Below are 19,058 nucleotides of genomic sequence, written 5' to 3' on the forward strand. Positions count from 1 at the left end.
AGAGATGAGAAAAAGAAGAAAAAGTGTTACATGAATTATTTCCGAAAAAGGTTTTTGATGTGGAAAGCGGTCACTTTGATGCTGAATCATTGTCGGAACAAATAGAAAAAAGAAAGTTTATCAAGATAAGAAATTGTTAGAAGTGAGCACAGTGAGGTGTGAAGTCAAAAAAAATCTATGGTGGGGCTGAAAAAACAAAACATATTGTTCGCTCGTTGGATATTTGCAAGGGAAACAATGACACCTAATTTGTATTTCATGACTGATTTCACCCAATCAAAACCTCTCCAGCCAACTGTTCAGTAGAATCTTTATATAGCCAATCTGAGATTTCAAAACTTTAAAGCTCATCCACCTGAGAGTCTACCACAATAAATGAGTCACAGAGAGGAATCACTCGTTTTCCTTTTTCTTATTGAGCGGCGGCAACCCGACAAAGTTTTTGATGCACTTGAGAATGTGTATACTCTCTTTCCCTTCTTTCTCCTCTTTTCTAGTCATTTCTCTACAGTATTTCTCAAATTTCTTATTGTCTTTCAACCTTTCGTTCCATTTCGAAGACAACAAAAAATGGAAGAGTGATGACACATTTTTTGTGATTTTTTCCATTTTTCCGTGAGAAAAAGTGGAGGAGAGGATTGAGGATGAGGTGATGATTGGAAACGGTTGAGTGTTCAGAGTTCAGGAAACATGAAGAGCCAAGAGCAAGGAGATTGGAATGGTGGTGCCGTGATATCAGAGAATTTTGGTATTGGAACAAAAATAGTACAGTAGACTCATAGAAGATTGGTTTATGACAAAAATGGAGTGAGATCTACGAGAAAAGGCATTTTATTAAACGAACTGAAACTAATAGTGAGCGTACTAATAGTGAGCGTTGAAACTACGACACATGAAGCGGTCAAAAATAAAGAATGCAGTTTTTGGATAAGAGTTCTCGAAGATAGATACAATTTCGACAGGGTCAAAAGTTACACCTTCCCTAATAAGAAAGATGAGTCACTCTCAGAATGAAATTTCGTCACCAAGAAGACACCCAAAATCGAAATGGCTTGTGCAAAGGAGCGCGTATTGATCTTCTTTTCTGGCCGTTGTTTCTTCGGAGAAAACGAGAGAGTGATGACAAACAAGAGACGCAGACACTGATGGAAGTAGCCAATGATGATGAGATAGTGTATGCTAATGAAGAGAACCTGGAGAAAAAGAGAGTGGGATGGGGGATTGTTTCGGATAAGTGGATGGAAAGGACACCAGTGTGTGAAGGTGATTGACGGATTGGAAAAGTTATGAAAACTAGTAGTCTAGTTACTGGATGTCATTGGAAAACAGGGATCAGGAAATGAAAATAATGTGAAATTTGTATCAGAGAAAAATTATTTCGGAGGAATGATTGGGGTAAACAGAGCATCGTATCAGAAATGCAATATTCAGTCCCTGACTAGTGAATAGAAATGAGAGACAAGTTAAGATTTCAAACAAAACAAATTTTGAAACCAAACCTAACCGAAGAGTTGAATGAACTCCAAAAAATTGGACAGGCTCAGAAACATTGGAGATTTTGATTAAATATGTTGAAGCTTGAGTTTCGGTTACATGCTTTCATGCAGATTAGTTTTATGGGAATTCTATACTCGAATGCAATATTAGGTGAGGTTGAACAGCTCGATAGGAATAATAATAATACCGAAACAGCAATAACATCAAGTATTTTTCTAGCAAAGAATAATTTGATTTGACTTCTTTTACAAGAAATTAAGTTCGAAAACGGAATTAGCAATATTCTGATTCTGAAGCAAAAAGTCATATTTGGAATAAAGTCATCAAGAACTACGAAGATGATAAGGAGAACAGTAGAGTAGCAGGGAAGGTGAATATAGAAACCATATTAAAAACAGTCAATCTTGGTTCGCTTTGGTTTTACAAGGTGAATCTTCCAGAAGATTCATTCTGAAAAACTTTCATGAGTAACGAGTCTGTTCATCTTATGGAAGAGATTATAATCAATTTTATAGTTTCCATAAGTTCTAGAAGTGTTCCCTTCCCTATTTACTTGACGGTCACAAATCATCCAACAACAATTTCCTAATTTTGACCTCCCATAATGTCTCTTCTTTTCCATTCTCTTGTGACCTTTCCACTTTCATCTTTCTTCAGTTTTCAACTGATTTTTCTTCTTTTTATTTTCAACCCATTTCCGTCCCCACCCATCGTCTCCCGCATCGTTTTTCTACAACTATTTCAATGACTCACGAAGAAACATACAGAAGGCGTCAAAAGAATGTTCGTTGGAGGGCGTGTCTTCTAGTTTTCAGTGATGACTTCTGTATGATGGACAGCTGCTGGCCTTCAATGGGAAACCGCAGATGGTATTGTAGTTTGATTTATTTCAGAATTAACAAGAATTCAAATAATTGTGCGTGGGTGTATGGAAATGTGCCTTGCATTGGTACCATAACTCTTCTGCTGATATTTTTTCTTAGTAACAATGAATACTGAACTTGCAACTTACTGGATTATATTTAATTGAAATCTTTGAAAATGCATGTATATGGTCTTGAGCTCTTTTCAATCTTTCTGACCTCTCAACCATTCTTTTGCTGACTTTTCATTCTAGATCTTCCATTTCCTGCCATTCTCCCTCACAACTTCTTCCTCTTCTCTACTCTTGTCACGTCTTCTGAGTTTTTGCAAACTTTTTGTCCATTTGTCGTTGTCCCCATTATCATCTTATCATCATCATCAACATCAATTGATTCCTGTCCCTTCTCTTGTTCTTTTTGACCACCTTTTTCTTCTTTTTTTGTCATTTTTCTTTTTGTTTACTACACAACTTGATTACTTCTGATAACAATTACTTCTCCGTGCCAGCATATAAATTAGAAGGGAACTTTGATTGCTATCTCAAATTATCGGCGACTGGAAGAAAACGGGATAGGAGTCACGTAGTTGAATGGATCCGAAATATACCGTATGTTTCCTAAATTTCCTAAATCTTCTTCGTTGCAATGAATTCGGAGAACTTTTCTCAAAACTCCCACTTTCCTTTTCATCCAAAAAAATTGCGTGATTCACACGTCTCCTCAGTGATCTAGACGATCGAATAAAAAGAGAACCCGTTCCATTTCTGGTCAGTTTTTGAGAAAGATCAACTAGAGAGTGTGGGATCAAGAGAGACTCAGAGATTAAGAGGGAAAAGTGGATGATTGAGTGATAAACGAAAAGAAGAGAATGTGTTACCCAATATATATTCATTTTGTATGGTGACATGACTTTTGTTTCAAAACTTGAAACCATCCGCCCCCATCTCAAATACTTTTGACTACATGTGACTGGGTGGGGTTTTGGAATTTCGGAAACAATTATTTTGTTGGTCGTTTATGTGTTTTGCTATTTCGTTCTTTTAGGGGTTTTAAATATAAAAGAGAAAGTGTGAGAAGTTTCTGTCATGTTTAGCTGGCAGATTTATCTTGAGTTTTAAGTTCAAATGATATTTGAAACAGGGATTTTTTTGTTTCCGGACCGCTTTGAAAATAATTGATAATAAACCACAAGATCTGAAACTAGGAAATTATACAACATTTTTCTATATCTATACAGGAATTAAGCCCATCAAACGCACTGCCTATTAGGTCAGTAAGCAAAAAGCCTTACAGTATTCCAATCCCATCCCAATTCAATTGCATCCTTTATACAAACAAAATAGTTTGATAAACATATGTATCTATCATAATCTTCCGCTATCTTTTGATTATTTCCTCGTTTCATAATCTTTCATCTTCTAAACATTGTCTTTTGATGACGTGATAATGACGTGATAGACTGCCAATGATTCACTGAATTAAGTCAATTCAATGGAACAGTTTCTGTTGAAGTACAACCCAAATCGGCAATGTTTCTCTCCGTTTCAAACTGTTTTCTTGTTAGATTCTGTCCTCCAGTCAATCTCGAACCAATTTTTGTTCCATCTCATTCTGCGCCTTACTTCCAGATGATCCTTCGACTACTTGTCACATTCCTCTGGCTGATACTAATATCCCAATCAAAACTAGACTCTTGTGAGCAATGGCTCAAACAATTGGGTGATCTTGACTTTTTCACAGAAGCCCAGATTCGAATGGTTTGTATGCATCAGAAAGAATGGGTGAAGGATAGAGATGAAGAAGCTGGAAGGAAGTTTTTGGAAGTCACTACAGGTAGATTCTAGTGAAAAGGTCTAATGCGATTTTTTTGAAACAGATAAAATATCGGATTCGGAGAGCTCTTCCAAAAAAGTGTTTCATCTCTATCGTTCATATTTCCAGACAACCAACTAAAATATCTTCGTCATGTCGAACAATGTACACGCGAAAACTGTGTGAGAGACGCGAGACGGAAGGTAAGTCAATAGCGTTCCTTCTTTTTCTTCTTTTCTCTCTGAACTACTCTTTTCCGCGGTCCTGTGGTGTAGTGGTTATCACGTCTGCTTTACACGCAGAAGATCGCCGGTTCGAACCCGGCCAGGACCTTGTTTTTGGGTTTTTAAGGACTGTTTCACCCTGTATGGGTCGTAATTGGAATAGGAATAGTTCAAATAATGAACAAGTTACTCCAATCAGACCTGCCAAGGCCGTGAAGAGCAGGGCGGCCCGATTTTTGACAAATCTGCTCAAAATCAGTTTTCATATGATTTTTCCAGAAACGCGCTCCAACGAAATCAATCCGAAAAGAGATTCGAATGATGTCTCCATCAGAGCTTCGAGATCTGGGAATAGCAATGAACGGTCTGAAAAACAGACAAATTGATAATATCACAGCATGGGATCTTCATACTCTTGTCCACTATCCAGATAGTGCTCCAGGAGCTCATTGGGGTCCCGCTTTCCTTCCATGGCATCGGGAATTTCTGAGACAGTTTGAAATAGCTCTGCAGACAGAAGTACCGTCAGTTACACTTCCTTATTGGGATTCCACTCTTGACCAAGGTGAGAGTGTTTTCTTTTCAATAGCTTCCAATGAGTTGAAATTCAGGGTTGCCTGAGGAGGCAGATAGTGTTTTATGGACGGATGAGTTATTGGGAAACGGTAATGGATACGTGAAAACTGGTCCGTTTGCAAATTGGGATACCAACGTTTTGATGCCACTCAGTCAAATTCCAGTGAAGAAGTTGTACAGGTGAGATTGGTTTTTAAGCTCTTTTCTTTACTAACAGCCGTCAAAACTCATCAATTTTCAGTATCTCGAAATAATGAGAAAATATAAATGTAATTTGCCTGTTTCAGCCAATAGGTTTAAAATCTGAATAAAATGGGTTCTTGTTCATTCCCATTAAATACTTCCTCCGATTCTGTTTGTCCTCGATAAATCGTAGTTTTGCACACTCAATTGATTTCTGTTTACAGATCGACTGGTGGAAGAGAACAAGATCGTTTGATGACACCAAAAGATGCCAATTGGATCATTACGAGGAAGAATTTCAGGTGTATAAACAGGGTTTCAGAAAGTTAGATATTCAACTTCATTTTAGCAATATTTGAATCATTAGAGACTCAAAAAACTTAGTATTGACACATGAAATTCATCAAGTTTTTTTCTAGTCAACTCACATTCTGCCACGACAAAACATTTGAAAGTATGCATGGACTGAGTCATGTTTGGGTTGGAGGATTTATGTATGTTATCAGGTAATAAAAATTTAAAATAAAAGTGTTCAAAAACGAAAAATCTTTTAGAGTGAGCCCAAATGATCCAACGTTCTACATGCATCATGCGTTCATTGACAACTTATGGGAAAAATTCCGACAGAATAGTCAAACGAGAGATGAGAGAGAAGTTCAATGGGCAACTGTTAGTTTGAGAATTCAAAACTAAATTAGTCAGGAAAATTATAGAAAAACTGCAATGACAATCATGGATTTGATGTTCAAATGAAGCCCTTCACAATCCAGAATCGAGATGGACTCTCTAATCAATACACAGATGAATGGTATGAATATCAACCAGTGAGACATTGTTCAGCAGAAGATGCCACGTGTGATTCGCCTTTTTATTGGTGTGATATGAAATTATGGAGATGTAGAAGTCGGGTGAGTTTATGGAAAAAATATAGTTACCATATCGATCATCCGATTTTGATGGAAAATTTGATAATTCCATGAAACGGTAACCATATTTTTTTATTCGTCTTTAGGTAGTTTATGGTGGCAACTGTACCGGATACGAAGGAACTCAAATCTGCTATAATTCAGTCTGCAGTCAAGGAAAATGTGTAGTTCCTCCACGAATTAGATCAGCTACAAAGTCAAGAATAGAAGATGGAAATCTTTCATTCAAAGAGAAAGTTTGGGCTAAAACAGTGCTTCTCGACAAGGATGGGAAAGGAATTGAAGATGATTTATCGAGAATTGTGATCACCGATTTGGATACAAATCAGACACAAATTGTATTCCATTCCGGAGAAACTGAGTTCCCTGAGATTCCAGTAAGAGTCCTAATTTTACTGAAACAACTCAACGATAACTGTTTTCCAGGGTACTGTATACTTGAGTCTCCCAAAACCAAGAGCTGGAAAAATGTCAAGAGTCTCAATGGAAGCAAGAGATCAATTCGGTCGGTATTGTCAGGCTCAATGCATGAATTCAACAAGTGAAAGATATCAAGTGTGCCAACCTTTCCTGAATATTTCTCTGAATTCTGAAATGTCTTCTCCTGTTTCATTCACACATTCTATTTCTTCAAGAACGTGAGTCATTATTGCTATATAATTGAATCAATTTTTTTGAATTCAGATTCCTTAACCTGGATTTATCTGTCCATCCACGTCGAATGCATCCAGAAATGCCGTATATCGTGTTCGTTTGTTCACGGAAATTAGTGACGAGTGCGATGATAAAACAGGCAGCTGAAGTTGTTAGAGCTCCAACTTCTACTGAGAATTACGTCTTCTTCCGAGTGGCTGTATTCAGAGAAGAGACATCGAACTATCAGGTACATTCTTTATTTTCAGAAATACAAGCCAATATGACAAAAAACTTATCAAGAGATCACCAACAATATGTTTATAACTTTCAATAACTGCAACTTTCTTCGAAACAATATTATTTTTCAGATCGAAGTCTCCCCATACTCTGACGTTGGTCCAATCTTCTCTTCTTCAATCGAAAAAGCAGCATCTGCATTCGATCCAAATATAGTTTATGTACAAGCTCCGAATCCAGAATTACATAAAGAAGGTGTTAGAGTCCGAGTGTGGATTTTAAGCAACAATAATCGAGTGCAATGCCAGATTAAGTGTACTGAGGTTAGTTATTTTCTGAACTAGATAATAACATCTTAATAAAATTATATCTTCCGACAAATGTAAATCTGAATAATCGGAAACAGAAAATGTAATTTTTTCAGAAGGACGGATCAATGCACGAGTGTAATGGTGACGTGGATCTTCATTCCGATTCAACTCTATCACAAGAAGATGTATTCACTTCTGATCCTCATTCTCTCCCGGTTCTTGGTTGGAATATGAAAGGACATCCGTCGTTTTGGAGACATAAAATGCCATTTTTGTCTTTTCATTGTTAGATTTTCCATCAGTTTTCATGTTGACTTCTCACCTCCACTGCTTGTTGATTTTTTGATTACAAAACGGGTTCGCTATGGTTTTTTTATTTCAAGAAAAATGAAATGTGTTATGTTTTTAATAGAAAAGTACAATGGAAAGAAACACCAACATATGTCTTCGCAAAGAAGGTTATATCGATTTATTTCTGAAATCCATAGAACCTTAGTGACAAACAATAAAAATATTACAAACAAATAAAAACTAATGACAAACAATAAAAATATCGAAAAGTTAGAGAACTGACAACATTCCTTCCATCCTCTTTTCTAGTCTGCTCTTTTGGGAATTCCGTTTTCCCACGTGGTGATAAGAAAACTTCCCGAAAAAAGAAATCAGTCGCATCTCGAGTCAGCTGCAGAGATGGCGGTTTCCTGTTTACCTATTCTGTTTCTTCTTGTTCCAAGTTCACTTGCTTCTCTCCCAGATTTAGGATATCCTGGCTGGCAGTGTGATGCATTACTGTATCAGAAGTAATCAAATGGTAGAAACCACAACAAACAAGAACGTTTATTATTTCAGAAGCCAGAAAGTGCCAACTTCTGCTCACTCTGTTCGTTTCTCTGACATCAAAATCATCGGAGCACTCGGAGATTCTCTGACTGCTGCAAATGGAGCAGGCGCACCAAAAGGGGATCCATTGGCTGTGATTCTACAGTACAGAGGACTTGCATTCCAAATTGGAGGAGACTCGTCACTGGATGAACATGTTACTGTGGCGAGTGAGGCTCCTCAGGTTAATATTCTATCCGTATCTGTTTATTTTAGATGTAATGAAAAAGTTTAGTCCGAATATCATGGGATACTCGACAGGGATTGGAAGTGCCAATGTTTGGGAAGTGTCAAAGTTGAATCAAGCAGTTCCAGGTGCACAGGCTGCTGATATTATCACTCAGGCTAGAGCACTCGTTCAGATTATGCACAGTCATAAAGATGTACAAAAACAGGATGTACTTCTGATCAGTTGATCATCAAGCTATCTTTCAGATCGACATCAAAAACGATTGGAAGCTTATCAATGTGTTTATCGGAGCAAACGACATGTGTCGATATTGCGAAGAGAAAGAAAATGTGAGTGGAAGAGAGAGAGCAAGAATTGAAATGATCTTTGGATTACAGGGAGTTCATTCAAAGGCGAATTGGAAACAGAATGTGATCACTGCTATTCAGATTTTGAAAGATAATTTGCCGAGGTAGGTGACAATTGAAATATGCAATAGTTCGTGCCTGACGTATCAATTTTGTTTTCCAATTGAAACTGAATTTCTGGTTTCATACAGAACGATAGTATCAATGACTGGAATGTTCGATATGAGAATGCTCCGTCAAATCGATCATGACAAGTATTTCTGCGATGGTCTCCATGTGTTCGAATGTCCTTGTGAGAAGAAAACTTCGTTCACCAACGACGACGTCTCCCAGGCTTGTCACCTCTATATGGATGCTCAACAGGAAATCCAAGATTCTGGAATATTCGACACCACTGACGACTTCACATTCGTCCTCCAACCGTTCTTCAATGGCATCACAATTCCACCCCTCAAACCAGACGGAGAAGTGAATTTGGATTGGTTCGCACCGGATTGTTTCCATTTCTCAAGACTCGGACATGCCAATGTGGCAAAGCATTTGTGGAATAATATCGTTCAGCCAGTTGGGTCGAAGAATCACAAAGTAGACCTCTCGGATCCAACTATCCCATTGAACTGTCCAGATACATCTTGTCCATTTATCAGAACAACCAAGAATAGTGTCGATTGCTCCAAATATTTGACTAACTAATTTATAAATGTATTCTGAATCAATTATCGGGTTGCCAATAAAAATGTTTACTATAGTAAAAAATAGAACAGTAAAACTGATGTAGTAACTGAAACAGTGTATTAGTCGAATAATTGAAACAGTGACATGATGTATGAATTGGAAATGCAGGAAGAAGGAAGAATTCAAACATTTCTATAGGAACTCATAAAGGGGAAAACAAATTTCAAAAATCGATAGAAAATATTTTTTCGAGAAAGTTGAATTTTCTCAGCAGGAGCCGTGTTTTTAGTTAGTCGATTTGAACCGTGGTCAATGTAAGTTGTGTTTTAATGGCCCTATGCCAATTTCAAACCAAATCCACAAACCTTATTTTCAACGAATACGGTATACAATTTTCAGTTCCCTTATGATATGAATCATACTTTCGGAATCCGATCTTTCCCCTCTACCGATCTTCGAACATGTAACATACACGCTCCTCCGATTTCTCCAATTTCTTATCAAATTAATAATTTTTTGAACACGGTTCTTAACTGTCGTTGTACCCTGCATTCTTTCTTAAAACCAGGTCAGACCACCCAGTTTCTTAACACATTTCTTTGTCATCTGACGCTTTTCTGATCGTTTTGGATCATCATAAAAACATGAAAATAAATGTGAACACATGATCGTCTCAAATGATATCGCTTCTTCTTCTTCTCCAAGGAATTCTCGAATCAGTTCTAATCACTCTCCTCTCCTCTATTCTTCCTTTTCTCAGTTTTTTGTTCATCTTTATCTTCCACGTTGATTCTTGTTCGTTTTAATCACTTTTCAATGTCCAATGGCGGCGCCGGCGGTTGTGTTGATTTGATTTGAAGATCTCCCTCCTCTTGAATTCTTTGTCAAATAATGACTAACACTTTTGGATCTATCTCAACGACTACTCTTATGATCTCTTTATGACGAAAGCATTGAGAATATCGCCTTTTGCTCCCGATATCCAGTCACTTACCTCTTTCAAAACACGTGTCAAGATATAATCTTCACCCTTTTTCTACCTACACACTCTCTCTTAACCTCAACTTTTCCATTCTTCTTCTCCGATTCAATCCTCCGATTTCTTGTATCGGTCACTCAAAGATTTAAATTCGCACGTCTTTTCCTCTTAATTTTTTTCCTCTTTTTTTTTTCATTCCACTTGAAAGACTCCAAAAGTGGGTGAAAAACGGGTGAAACGTGCGAGAAATATGTTCGGAATTCGTTAATTCACTGTTTCAAGACATCTTTTATGAGGCACTATCTGTAAGAGTGAGAATGTTTGTGTTGGGCCTTGGCACAGTTGCAAAAAGTTGTTTCAATCCGAACTTTTTTCACAGCATATGTACCCCTATGGTAGTGATTTACAAAAAATATGTCACCAGCCCCCTATGACGTCATCATAGGAAAATATGACCAATTATTGACTTTTCACCCAAAAATTCACAAAAATTTCAATTTTCCAGATAACATTGGGAAACTTTCGGTACATGTTAGAAATGTTTTTGGCTACTTTTACACAAATTTCCAGCCCTCCAGACACCCCAGAAACCGTCCAGATAAATTTCATTTTCATGTTTTTTCAACTTTTCTCGAAAATTCCCTCTAGAAGTCCTCAATTTTCACATTGTATACGTATTTCTCGCAAAAAGTTCTATTAGGGCCAATTAAAAGCATCAAAAAGTAGGGGGACCATTTTGAGATATTTTGATTTTTTCAAAAATCACATAAGGGTCCCCCCTTATGAAAATTTCATTTTTGAAAAAAATTTCAAAAAAAAATTAACTTCGAAAATAATCAGAATATTGATAAAACACTTGAATTAAGCTAATTACAAAATATTAGATCTCAGAAATGTGTTTGAACGGATTCCGTTTTTTTGATCATCTAATTTTTTTCCTGTTTTTCCGTTTTTATCAATAATTTGTACAGAAGTCCTCAAATTTTAGAAGATATCCTAATTCCTCGCAAAATTTAACATATAGTTCAATTGACATCATTAAAAAACAGGGGGACCATTTTGAGATTTTTTCACTTATTTCGAAATTCAGATAAGGGTCCCCCCTTATGAAAGAAAGTTTTAATCAAAAAAATAATTCAACTTTTTTTCGATGCAAAAAACGTTCAAATTATAAAAAAATGTTTTTGATATTTTATCAATGCTCTCAACGTTTTTTGCATCAAAAAAAAGTTGAATTATTTTTTTGATTAAAACTTTCTTTCATAAGGGGGGACCCTTATCTGAATTTCGAAATAAGTGAAAAAATCTCAAAATGGTCCCCCTGTTTTTTAATGATGTCAATTGAACTATATGTTAAATTTTGCGAGGAATTAGGATATCTTCTAAAATTTGAGGACTTCTGTACAAATTATTGATAAAAACGGGAAAAAACTAAAAAAAATTAGATGATCAAAAAAACGGAATCCGTTCAAACACATTTCTGAGATCTAATATTTTGTAATTAGCTTAATTCAAGTGTTTTATCAATATTCTGATTATTTTCGGAGTTAATTTTTTTTTGAAATTTTTTTCAAAAATGAAATTTTCATAAGGGGGGACCCTTATGTGATTTTTGAAAAAATCAAAAAATCTCAAAATGGTCCCCCTACTTTTTGATGCTTTTAATTGGCCCTAATAGAACTTTTTGCGGGAAATACGTATACAATGTGAAAATTGAGGACTTCTAGAGGGAATTTTCGAGAAAAGTGGAAAAAACATGAAAATGAAATTTATCTGAACGGTTTCTGGAGTGTCTGGAGGGCTGGAAATTTGTGTAAAAGTAGCCAAAAACATTTCTAACATGTACCGAAAGTTTCCCGATGTTATCTAAAAGATTAAAATTTTTGTGAATTTTTGGGTGAAAAGTCAATTATTGGGCATATTTTCCTATGATGACGTCATAGGGGACTGGTGACATATTTTTTGTAAATCACTACCATAGGGGTACATGTGCTGTAAAAAGAGTTCGGATTGAAACAACTTTTTGCAACTGTGCCAAGAGGAATCCTCATCTTACAGACAACGCCTCTTATAATAATTTAGAATTTTACCTGAAAAGGTAAGCCCATTTTCTAAGAACCTACTATTCGTTAAAATACGACATTATGACACTCTCAAAACAAGCTAAATTTAACTATATTTCTATAGAAATTCCAAAAATCAGTTCAGTGCGTGTCACTGAACTGATCTAATGTAATTTCAGATTTTTGAACTCAGAATTTAACCAATTCAAAATTTTTCCTAAACCCATAATTTCCCAAGTTCCAAACTTTCGTACTCATCAGAATTGTCATTGAACTATTTTGAATACTCATTCCTACATGTATAATCAATTCATCAATCTTGAAAATGACAATAATTTTCTATTCAATTCGAATTCTTTACTCTCTTTTCCTCAAGTAAGTATTCTTTGACATTGAATTCCGTGAATTCTTCTTCTTTTTTCTTTTCTTCTTCCCAATTAGTCACTCACTTCAAAACCCTCCAAATTCTATTCAGAACACCTTTCTCTCATCTCAATTCCCTTTTTCCCTCGAACTTTTGACCTTTTTTGTCACTCATTCTCATTTATTTTCGGAGGTTTTTACTTCTCTGTTTACCACTCTGATTTACTAGTTAGACAGACAAATCGTCGTCTTCTGTTGGCCTGGCCGTCTACAGAAAACGTCAGTTTTAACGTTTTTGAAAAGATAAAGATCTGGAATTTAGTTGGGGAGAAAGAGAGGCCTGCCACCGGACAAGTAATCGTTTCCTTGTTAAGAATTCTTGTGTTTTGGTTAGTTTACAAGTGGAAGGCATTGTTGATTTGACAGCAATAAAAGGACTTTCAGATACAGTTACTTTTCATAGAATGCTTATATTCAGAGTATTGATGCAAAGGATAGTTCACCTCCGAGTGCAACTAGTTCCTTCTTGAGTACTTTCTGCCAGAAATGAGCAGAAGTGCATTCACGATAAGATGTTTTTACCACTCAAAATCCATAGAAAACTGATGGGTTTTTTTTCAGAAACACCTTCGTATTTTTATAAAACCAATGGCAAAAAATATTATGTTCCGCTCTTCACTCAATAAGACCGTATTCCGCCAAACTCCAATTTTAAATTAGTAGTCCAATGCATTGTACCACACCTCTTTCCAAAAAACTTTATTCCGACAAGGGACACGTGTTCTATCCTCTCTATCCATATCGTTTTGATCTACATTCCATTCGAATTATTTCCTGGTTCTTGCCTGTTTTCGAACTCTCCTCACTACTTGACACCTGACTTTTTTCCTTCGATCAGATTGTTATCTCAACCGATCATGGTTCTCACAAGTATTGAATTCTGAGAAGTAACCTAGGTTTTTGATCTCTTCCTTTTATAATTTGAGTTCATTTTCATTCGCCTTTTCCGGTATGAAAACAAGAAACTAGTCATGGTCATGGTCACTCTTTCATCTCATTTTCCAACCAGACTAATTGCTACTTTTATGTCAGTTTTGAAGGAAATGGTATTGGTTATCCGAGAAGAAGAATACTTGTCTATTCAAATAAACTGCCTACTTTAGAGTTTACAAACTCAATCATTTTTGAAGACGATCTATTTTCCTGTTTCGTCTTGTTTTCTTTTGTTTAGGTTTAAAACCTTAACCAATTGGTTGGTTTCTAATGAAATCTTTTAACTTTTCCAGAATGTTCTACAATATGTTCTGTCATCTTTTTCTGTTACTTCTCATGATGATGCTAGTTGGATCAGCCTATTCAAAGGGATTTTCAAAGGTACTGTAAAACCCGAATATCTGGATTCCAACGAATTAATTCCAGCAAATCAGTGATTCTGGAAGGTTGGAAGGGCAGATTATCGAAGAGAAAGTTCCATGTGAAATGCCAGCAATCACTCCACAACTTCCGACAAGGATTCGGTCAAAGTGAGTTTAGATTTCAAGTTCTAAGTAATAATTTATTCGCGAGGATCACTATTTCCATCATCTCTTCATTTCCAGAATCGAGTTAATCTGGCAACACGTTGAGAAAAATGGAAACTGCTGGATCGAAATGGCTCAAACGCGAAACGTTCTACTCCGTTTGACTTCTGCAGAAAAGTCGGTTCTCCTCCGAAAATCAAGAAAAGAATGCAAAGTTCCATCGGTTGTTCATGCTCTTCCACAGAAATATCAGAGGAAAATTACGGATATTTGGGAGAAAAATATAAACGAAAAAGTGAAAAAAGAGAAGGATTGTTGGGAGCAACAGAGGAAAACTAGGTGAGAATCAAAAGATAAGATGACGTGGGACTAACGTTTTCTTTCTAACGAAGAACCGTTAAAACAACTTTTATTGTTCTGATTGTTGCAAGGTCTGTCGAACACGGCATGGTTCAAAATAATGTTCGTTTTTAACATTTTACTTGTAAGTTATATAATTGAACTTCTGTTTTTGCAGACTGCTTCTTCTCAACCTTCCAATGGGGGTCAAATTCCATCCACCAGCATTCGAATGTGCTCTTCCACACTTCTACAACAGACTTGAACAGAGTTTACAGGTAAGAGATATGTTCCAAGTGGCAACTCAGTTTTCAGTTTTTATTTCAAATTTAGAAGGTCTGAAACCGTAACCGTTCCCCTAAAAAATTTTGTAGTTTTGTGACCATAAATCAATTTGAAGTGGGGGTTGTCCCACTTGAAATTCATTGTCCATTCCGTTCTTTTTACCCATTTCAAAGTGTCATTTCGGTCGGAGAAATAGACATTTTGAATCACTAATGACCTCCAATTACATCTTCTGAAATGGTCAAGAAAATGGGAAAAAACGAGGGACAAGATGTTTAAAATTTTTTCGAGCAAGGCGTGATTCTTGATCATTTTCTTCTTTTCTGAGTCACACGTTGATGAGAATTCCAAAATTAAAAACGACAAGTGACCTATCTTTTAGATTTCCCATCACGTAGATCAAATGAAAAGATAAAGGTCTTCTCTGTCACGAAATTTCTTAAATTTAGACCACCTGTCAGTTCGTAAATCTCTAGATAAGATCGGAACAAAGTTCGAATTCAAAGAAAAATTCTTCGGAACAATACACAGTTTTTGCAGGAGAAATTGAGAGATATTTGGAAGGGATACAAGAAAGGAAGTAGTTGTGTCGAGCAAATCGATCGACAAATTCAACTTTTGGAGTCAAATGATATCTCGTTGAAATCTTTTCAGGTACATATTTTTGTTTTTCAAGCCATCCAATTATGATTCACCAATCACCTAATATCCATCACTTCTACAGTATTAATTCTTGCAGATGCCACCTCCATCGATGTTCCGAAAACAACGAGAAGTGAGAAGAAAACTGAGAAGACGTGCAAACGTTGCATAATTTATGGTTGGAAATGGCCCAAAAGAATACAAAAATATCGACAATGCGGGATGAGAGATGTTTTACGAAAATTGATAATAATTGCTTTTGTTCCAGATTTCATGTTGTTTAGCTTTCTATCGGTGATAATGTAAATACTTGAGAAAAAATTAATAAAATGTATATACGTTTCAGAAAAAAGTACTTTTATTCATGTTAGTACATAAATTAGTTTTGCAAATTGAACAGTGTGATTGGAATTCGAGGATGTTTCCAGATTTACAACCATTTTGAAACAGATGAATATGTCCGTCATCAGAAAAATAAACTCGATTCATGTGAGAAACTGTTGATCCGTTTCAAGTAGTTTGGAAAGATGGATCTGCTGATGAATATTGCCAAATGAAACTAACCTGAAATTTTTACTTTCTAAATTTTAATTTTGATTCAGAATTCTCGAATACCCAAACATTTCAAACACATTCTATTTTTGGTTTCCAGATCCGTGTGATCCTTGAAGAAATCAGTTCCCATGACGCATCGTTTCACACTTTTGCCAAAAGAAGAAGAAGATTCATCACTCTTCTTTCGGGGGATTCCCATACGGTCAAATCAAAGAAGAGTATACAGTTTCGAGAGAATCACAGAGACATTATTTATTTGTTTTTCTTTTCATATTTGTTTCCTCGATCACCGCAGAGCAGCCATCCAGTCAGAAAGAAATGAGTCATTTCCGATGGACACAGATACTTTTTTCGAGTCTACCTGATGATTATTTGTGTGTCTTTGCATTTTTGAGTGACACGGAAACAACCAGAATCACTCGATTTTTTGTCGTGTTGGCATCGTGGGAACCTTTTTGATTTTGATGGTTTTTCACTCGTATCGTACAGAAAACGGATGAATGTCCTCTTATTTTTCTTTTTCTGCAACACTTTTCCATTTATAGGTGTGGCTATAAACATTCATTCGATCATAAACTTTCGATAACATGCATCCCCAGTTTTCCGTTTTCTCTGGATGATTTCTATTTTTTGGGACGGTTTTCGGGAAAAGACACACCTAGGATTCTCATATTTCTGCTATTTTCGAGAAAGCAAAAATTGAATCAGAACAGTTTCAATGTGAATTAACTTGTTGCATGTTGGTGGATCTCTCTGCCAGAAAATTTAAAGTCATTTGCTAGGGAAGATGCGGAAATAAGATTATTCGAAAACTGAGATCACCCTGGATTTATAGATGAATGACAGTAATCAAATTATTCAATTCCAAAACTTTTACTGTAATTACTATAATTCAGTCTATTAAGAACTTTGTTTATTGAAGAGTTTCGGATGAAGAGTTCCCCTTCTCCCGTTTTATAGAAACGCAACATTATGAAAAAAAACTATTCACTCTTAGTCATCCCATTTTAGTTACCATCTGAACGGACCTTCATTCAATTTCTCACCTTCCCACTTCATCATCCTCCCAAATATTTGATAAAATGATTGTTCTCCTCCTCCTTCATTCTACTCCAAAACCATACAATTGTATGCATGAATCATGACCTTCTTCTTCTTCCCAAATGCAACTCGCCCGAAAACTGTTATGAATTGGAATATAGAAGGATGTGTTGAAGAAGAAAAAGTGAGCAAATATGGACGTTCCCTATGCATAATACCCCTCTGATGCTATTGCATGACCTTGCCGCATCTTGTATTGAGATGCTTTAGGATCCAATATAAATATATATATATGTATTGTTTTTAATAAGGGGATAATTGTAGGTTTATATGGGGATAGGGGAAAGGATAGATACTTGAGATGAGTTTATTGTTTTTACCGGAAAAGAGTTGATACTTCGGAAGATGGATGAGTTTAGAATGAGATTAGAACAGTCTCATTTCAAAATGATGAGTCAGTAAGGTCTTGAAAACTGTGTTATTCCAGTTTCTTTAACTCTCCAGGAGCATCTCCAAAACAAAAGAACAATGCCACAATGACAGTTTTCCCTCATTGTGCTCCTCTGATTCTCTGATTCTCTAATCCTCTCTGTCTCTCTGTACTATCTCGTTATCTCTCTTACTGTCTTCTAGTCAACCAACAAACAAAATGCAGTATTTTTCTCTCTTTTCCGTGAAGCTTTTCCCTCTTTTCCTCCACCTTTTCCCCCATCTCGGCCCGCCATAAACTTTTCTCTAATCTGTTGTCAATTTCTCTGTTTACTCTTTTTTGATCTTGTTGTCAAACGAGGAAAGAAGGGGACGTCTTTTTCTCCTCGTGTACAACCAAACACAATAATACAGTTTACGACTCAAAACGGTTCTTACACGTAGAGAAACACATGACAACTCTGGGAGGTGAGAAATTAAATAGAAGTTTAGAAATTCTAGAGTTCAGTTTTCTTTATGAAGCCTCCTTTTGGATGGAGAATGTCTTTAAGTATTCACTTATCTCTTCTGGAAACAACTTCATACTAAAAAGAGTTTTTTCTGTCCTTTCACTAGTTTCTTAAAAGGTGACTCATAAAAAAATGCCCCCCGCATCATGACTTCGTTCTCTCTTGGCTCTGCCAGTTTTCATTTGGGACTGTTATTTTGAAACTTTACTGAAACTTCGTTATTTCTAATCCCTTTAAATTTGAAAGATTAATGATTCGCTTTGTTATTTCTAGAGCATTCAAATTTTAGTTCTCTCAATTCGTTTCTGATGGAAATGGCTTTCAAGGAATGCTGACCCGCTCAATTATGTCTGTATCAGCTCTAATTTTGATTAACAATTTTACATTACTAGTCAGAGTCACCCGAGGGACACATGCTAACAACGTTTCTGTTTCACATTGCCCACAATTACCATTTTCAGCAGTGTCAGTAGTAATGTTGCAGTTGCATGAGTGTACACATTCTATGTGAAAAATTCTTGATTGTTTAAATCGAACTTCTAATGTTTCCAAATTCTTTCCGTTAAGCCGGTTATTACCTGATAACATTTGATGCACTTTTGCGTTTTATGACTGTGAAAACTGATCAGCAGCACCCTCAAAATCATTTACTTTTCCTCCCGAAAATTACCCATTTATAGTATTTCCGAGCAATCAATAGTAACTGTCCATTTGATGGTATACTTATTTTTCTTCTCCTCCTTCTCCTACTTTTTCTTTTCTCCTTCTTATCATTTTTTTGATGATATGACTCACAAACATGGACTCCTCCGCCAGAAATCTCTAAATTCTCTTTCTTTTTCATTTTCTCTCTTTCATTTTTCACTTTCTTATTGTTTACCTTTCGTTTCCTCTCGTTTTGCCGCTTTTCTGTATATTTTTGGTTGAAATTCTACACTCTCTTCTTCTTCTTTTCTCCTTTTTTGGGAATCGAAACA

The 19,058-nt window shown here is 36.1% G+C and overlaps 3 protein-coding genes across 3 annotated transcripts; all 3 read left to right on the top strand.

Moving 5' to 3' along the window:
- Positions 1-3,988: 3,988 nt before the first annotated feature.
- Positions 3,989-7,555, top strand: GCK72_013707 (uncharacterized protein; the record flags this gene model as incomplete). Its single annotated transcript, XM_053729951.1, has 13 exons — positions 3,989-4,193; positions 4,302-4,375; positions 4,676-4,961; positions 5,008-5,152; positions 5,380-5,457; positions 5,575-5,661; positions 5,710-5,824; positions 5,869-6,063; positions 6,168-6,458; positions 6,508-6,719; positions 6,766-6,964; positions 7,086-7,277; positions 7,379-7,555. The coding sequence occupies 13 exons, from the start codon at positions 3,989-3,991 to the stop codon at positions 7,553-7,555; spliced, it is 2,256 nt and encodes a 751-aa protein (XP_053584723.1).
- Positions 7,556-7,955: 400 nt separating this feature from the next.
- GCK72_013708 (uncharacterized protein) lies at positions 7,956-9,374 on the top strand (the record flags this gene model as incomplete). Its single annotated transcript, XM_003100902.2, has 6 exons — positions 7,956-8,065; positions 8,115-8,314; positions 8,361-8,527; positions 8,580-8,663; positions 8,712-8,785; positions 8,873-9,374. The coding sequence occupies 6 exons, from the start codon at positions 7,956-7,958 to the stop codon at positions 9,372-9,374; spliced, it is 1,137 nt and encodes a 378-aa protein (XP_003100950.2).
- Positions 9,375-14,048: 4,674 nt separating this feature from the next.
- On the top strand, positions 14,049-15,719 carry GCK72_013709 (uncharacterized protein; the record flags this gene model as incomplete). The annotated part of the gene is made up of 6 exons (XM_003100918.2): positions 14,049-14,135; positions 14,181-14,284; positions 14,360-14,620; positions 14,799-14,898; positions 15,446-15,559; positions 15,645-15,719. The coding sequence occupies 6 exons, from the start codon at positions 14,049-14,051 to the stop codon at positions 15,717-15,719; spliced, it is 741 nt and encodes a 246-aa protein (XP_003100966.2).
- Between the last annotated feature and the right edge of the window lie 3,339 nt (positions 15,720-19,058).

Source organism: Caenorhabditis remanei, chromosome IV (assembly GCF_010183535.1).
Source record: "Caenorhabditis remanei strain PX506 chromosome IV, whole genome shotgun sequence".
NCBI classification, from domain to species: Eukaryota; Metazoa; Nematoda; class Chromadorea; order Rhabditida; family Rhabditidae; genus Caenorhabditis; species Caenorhabditis remanei.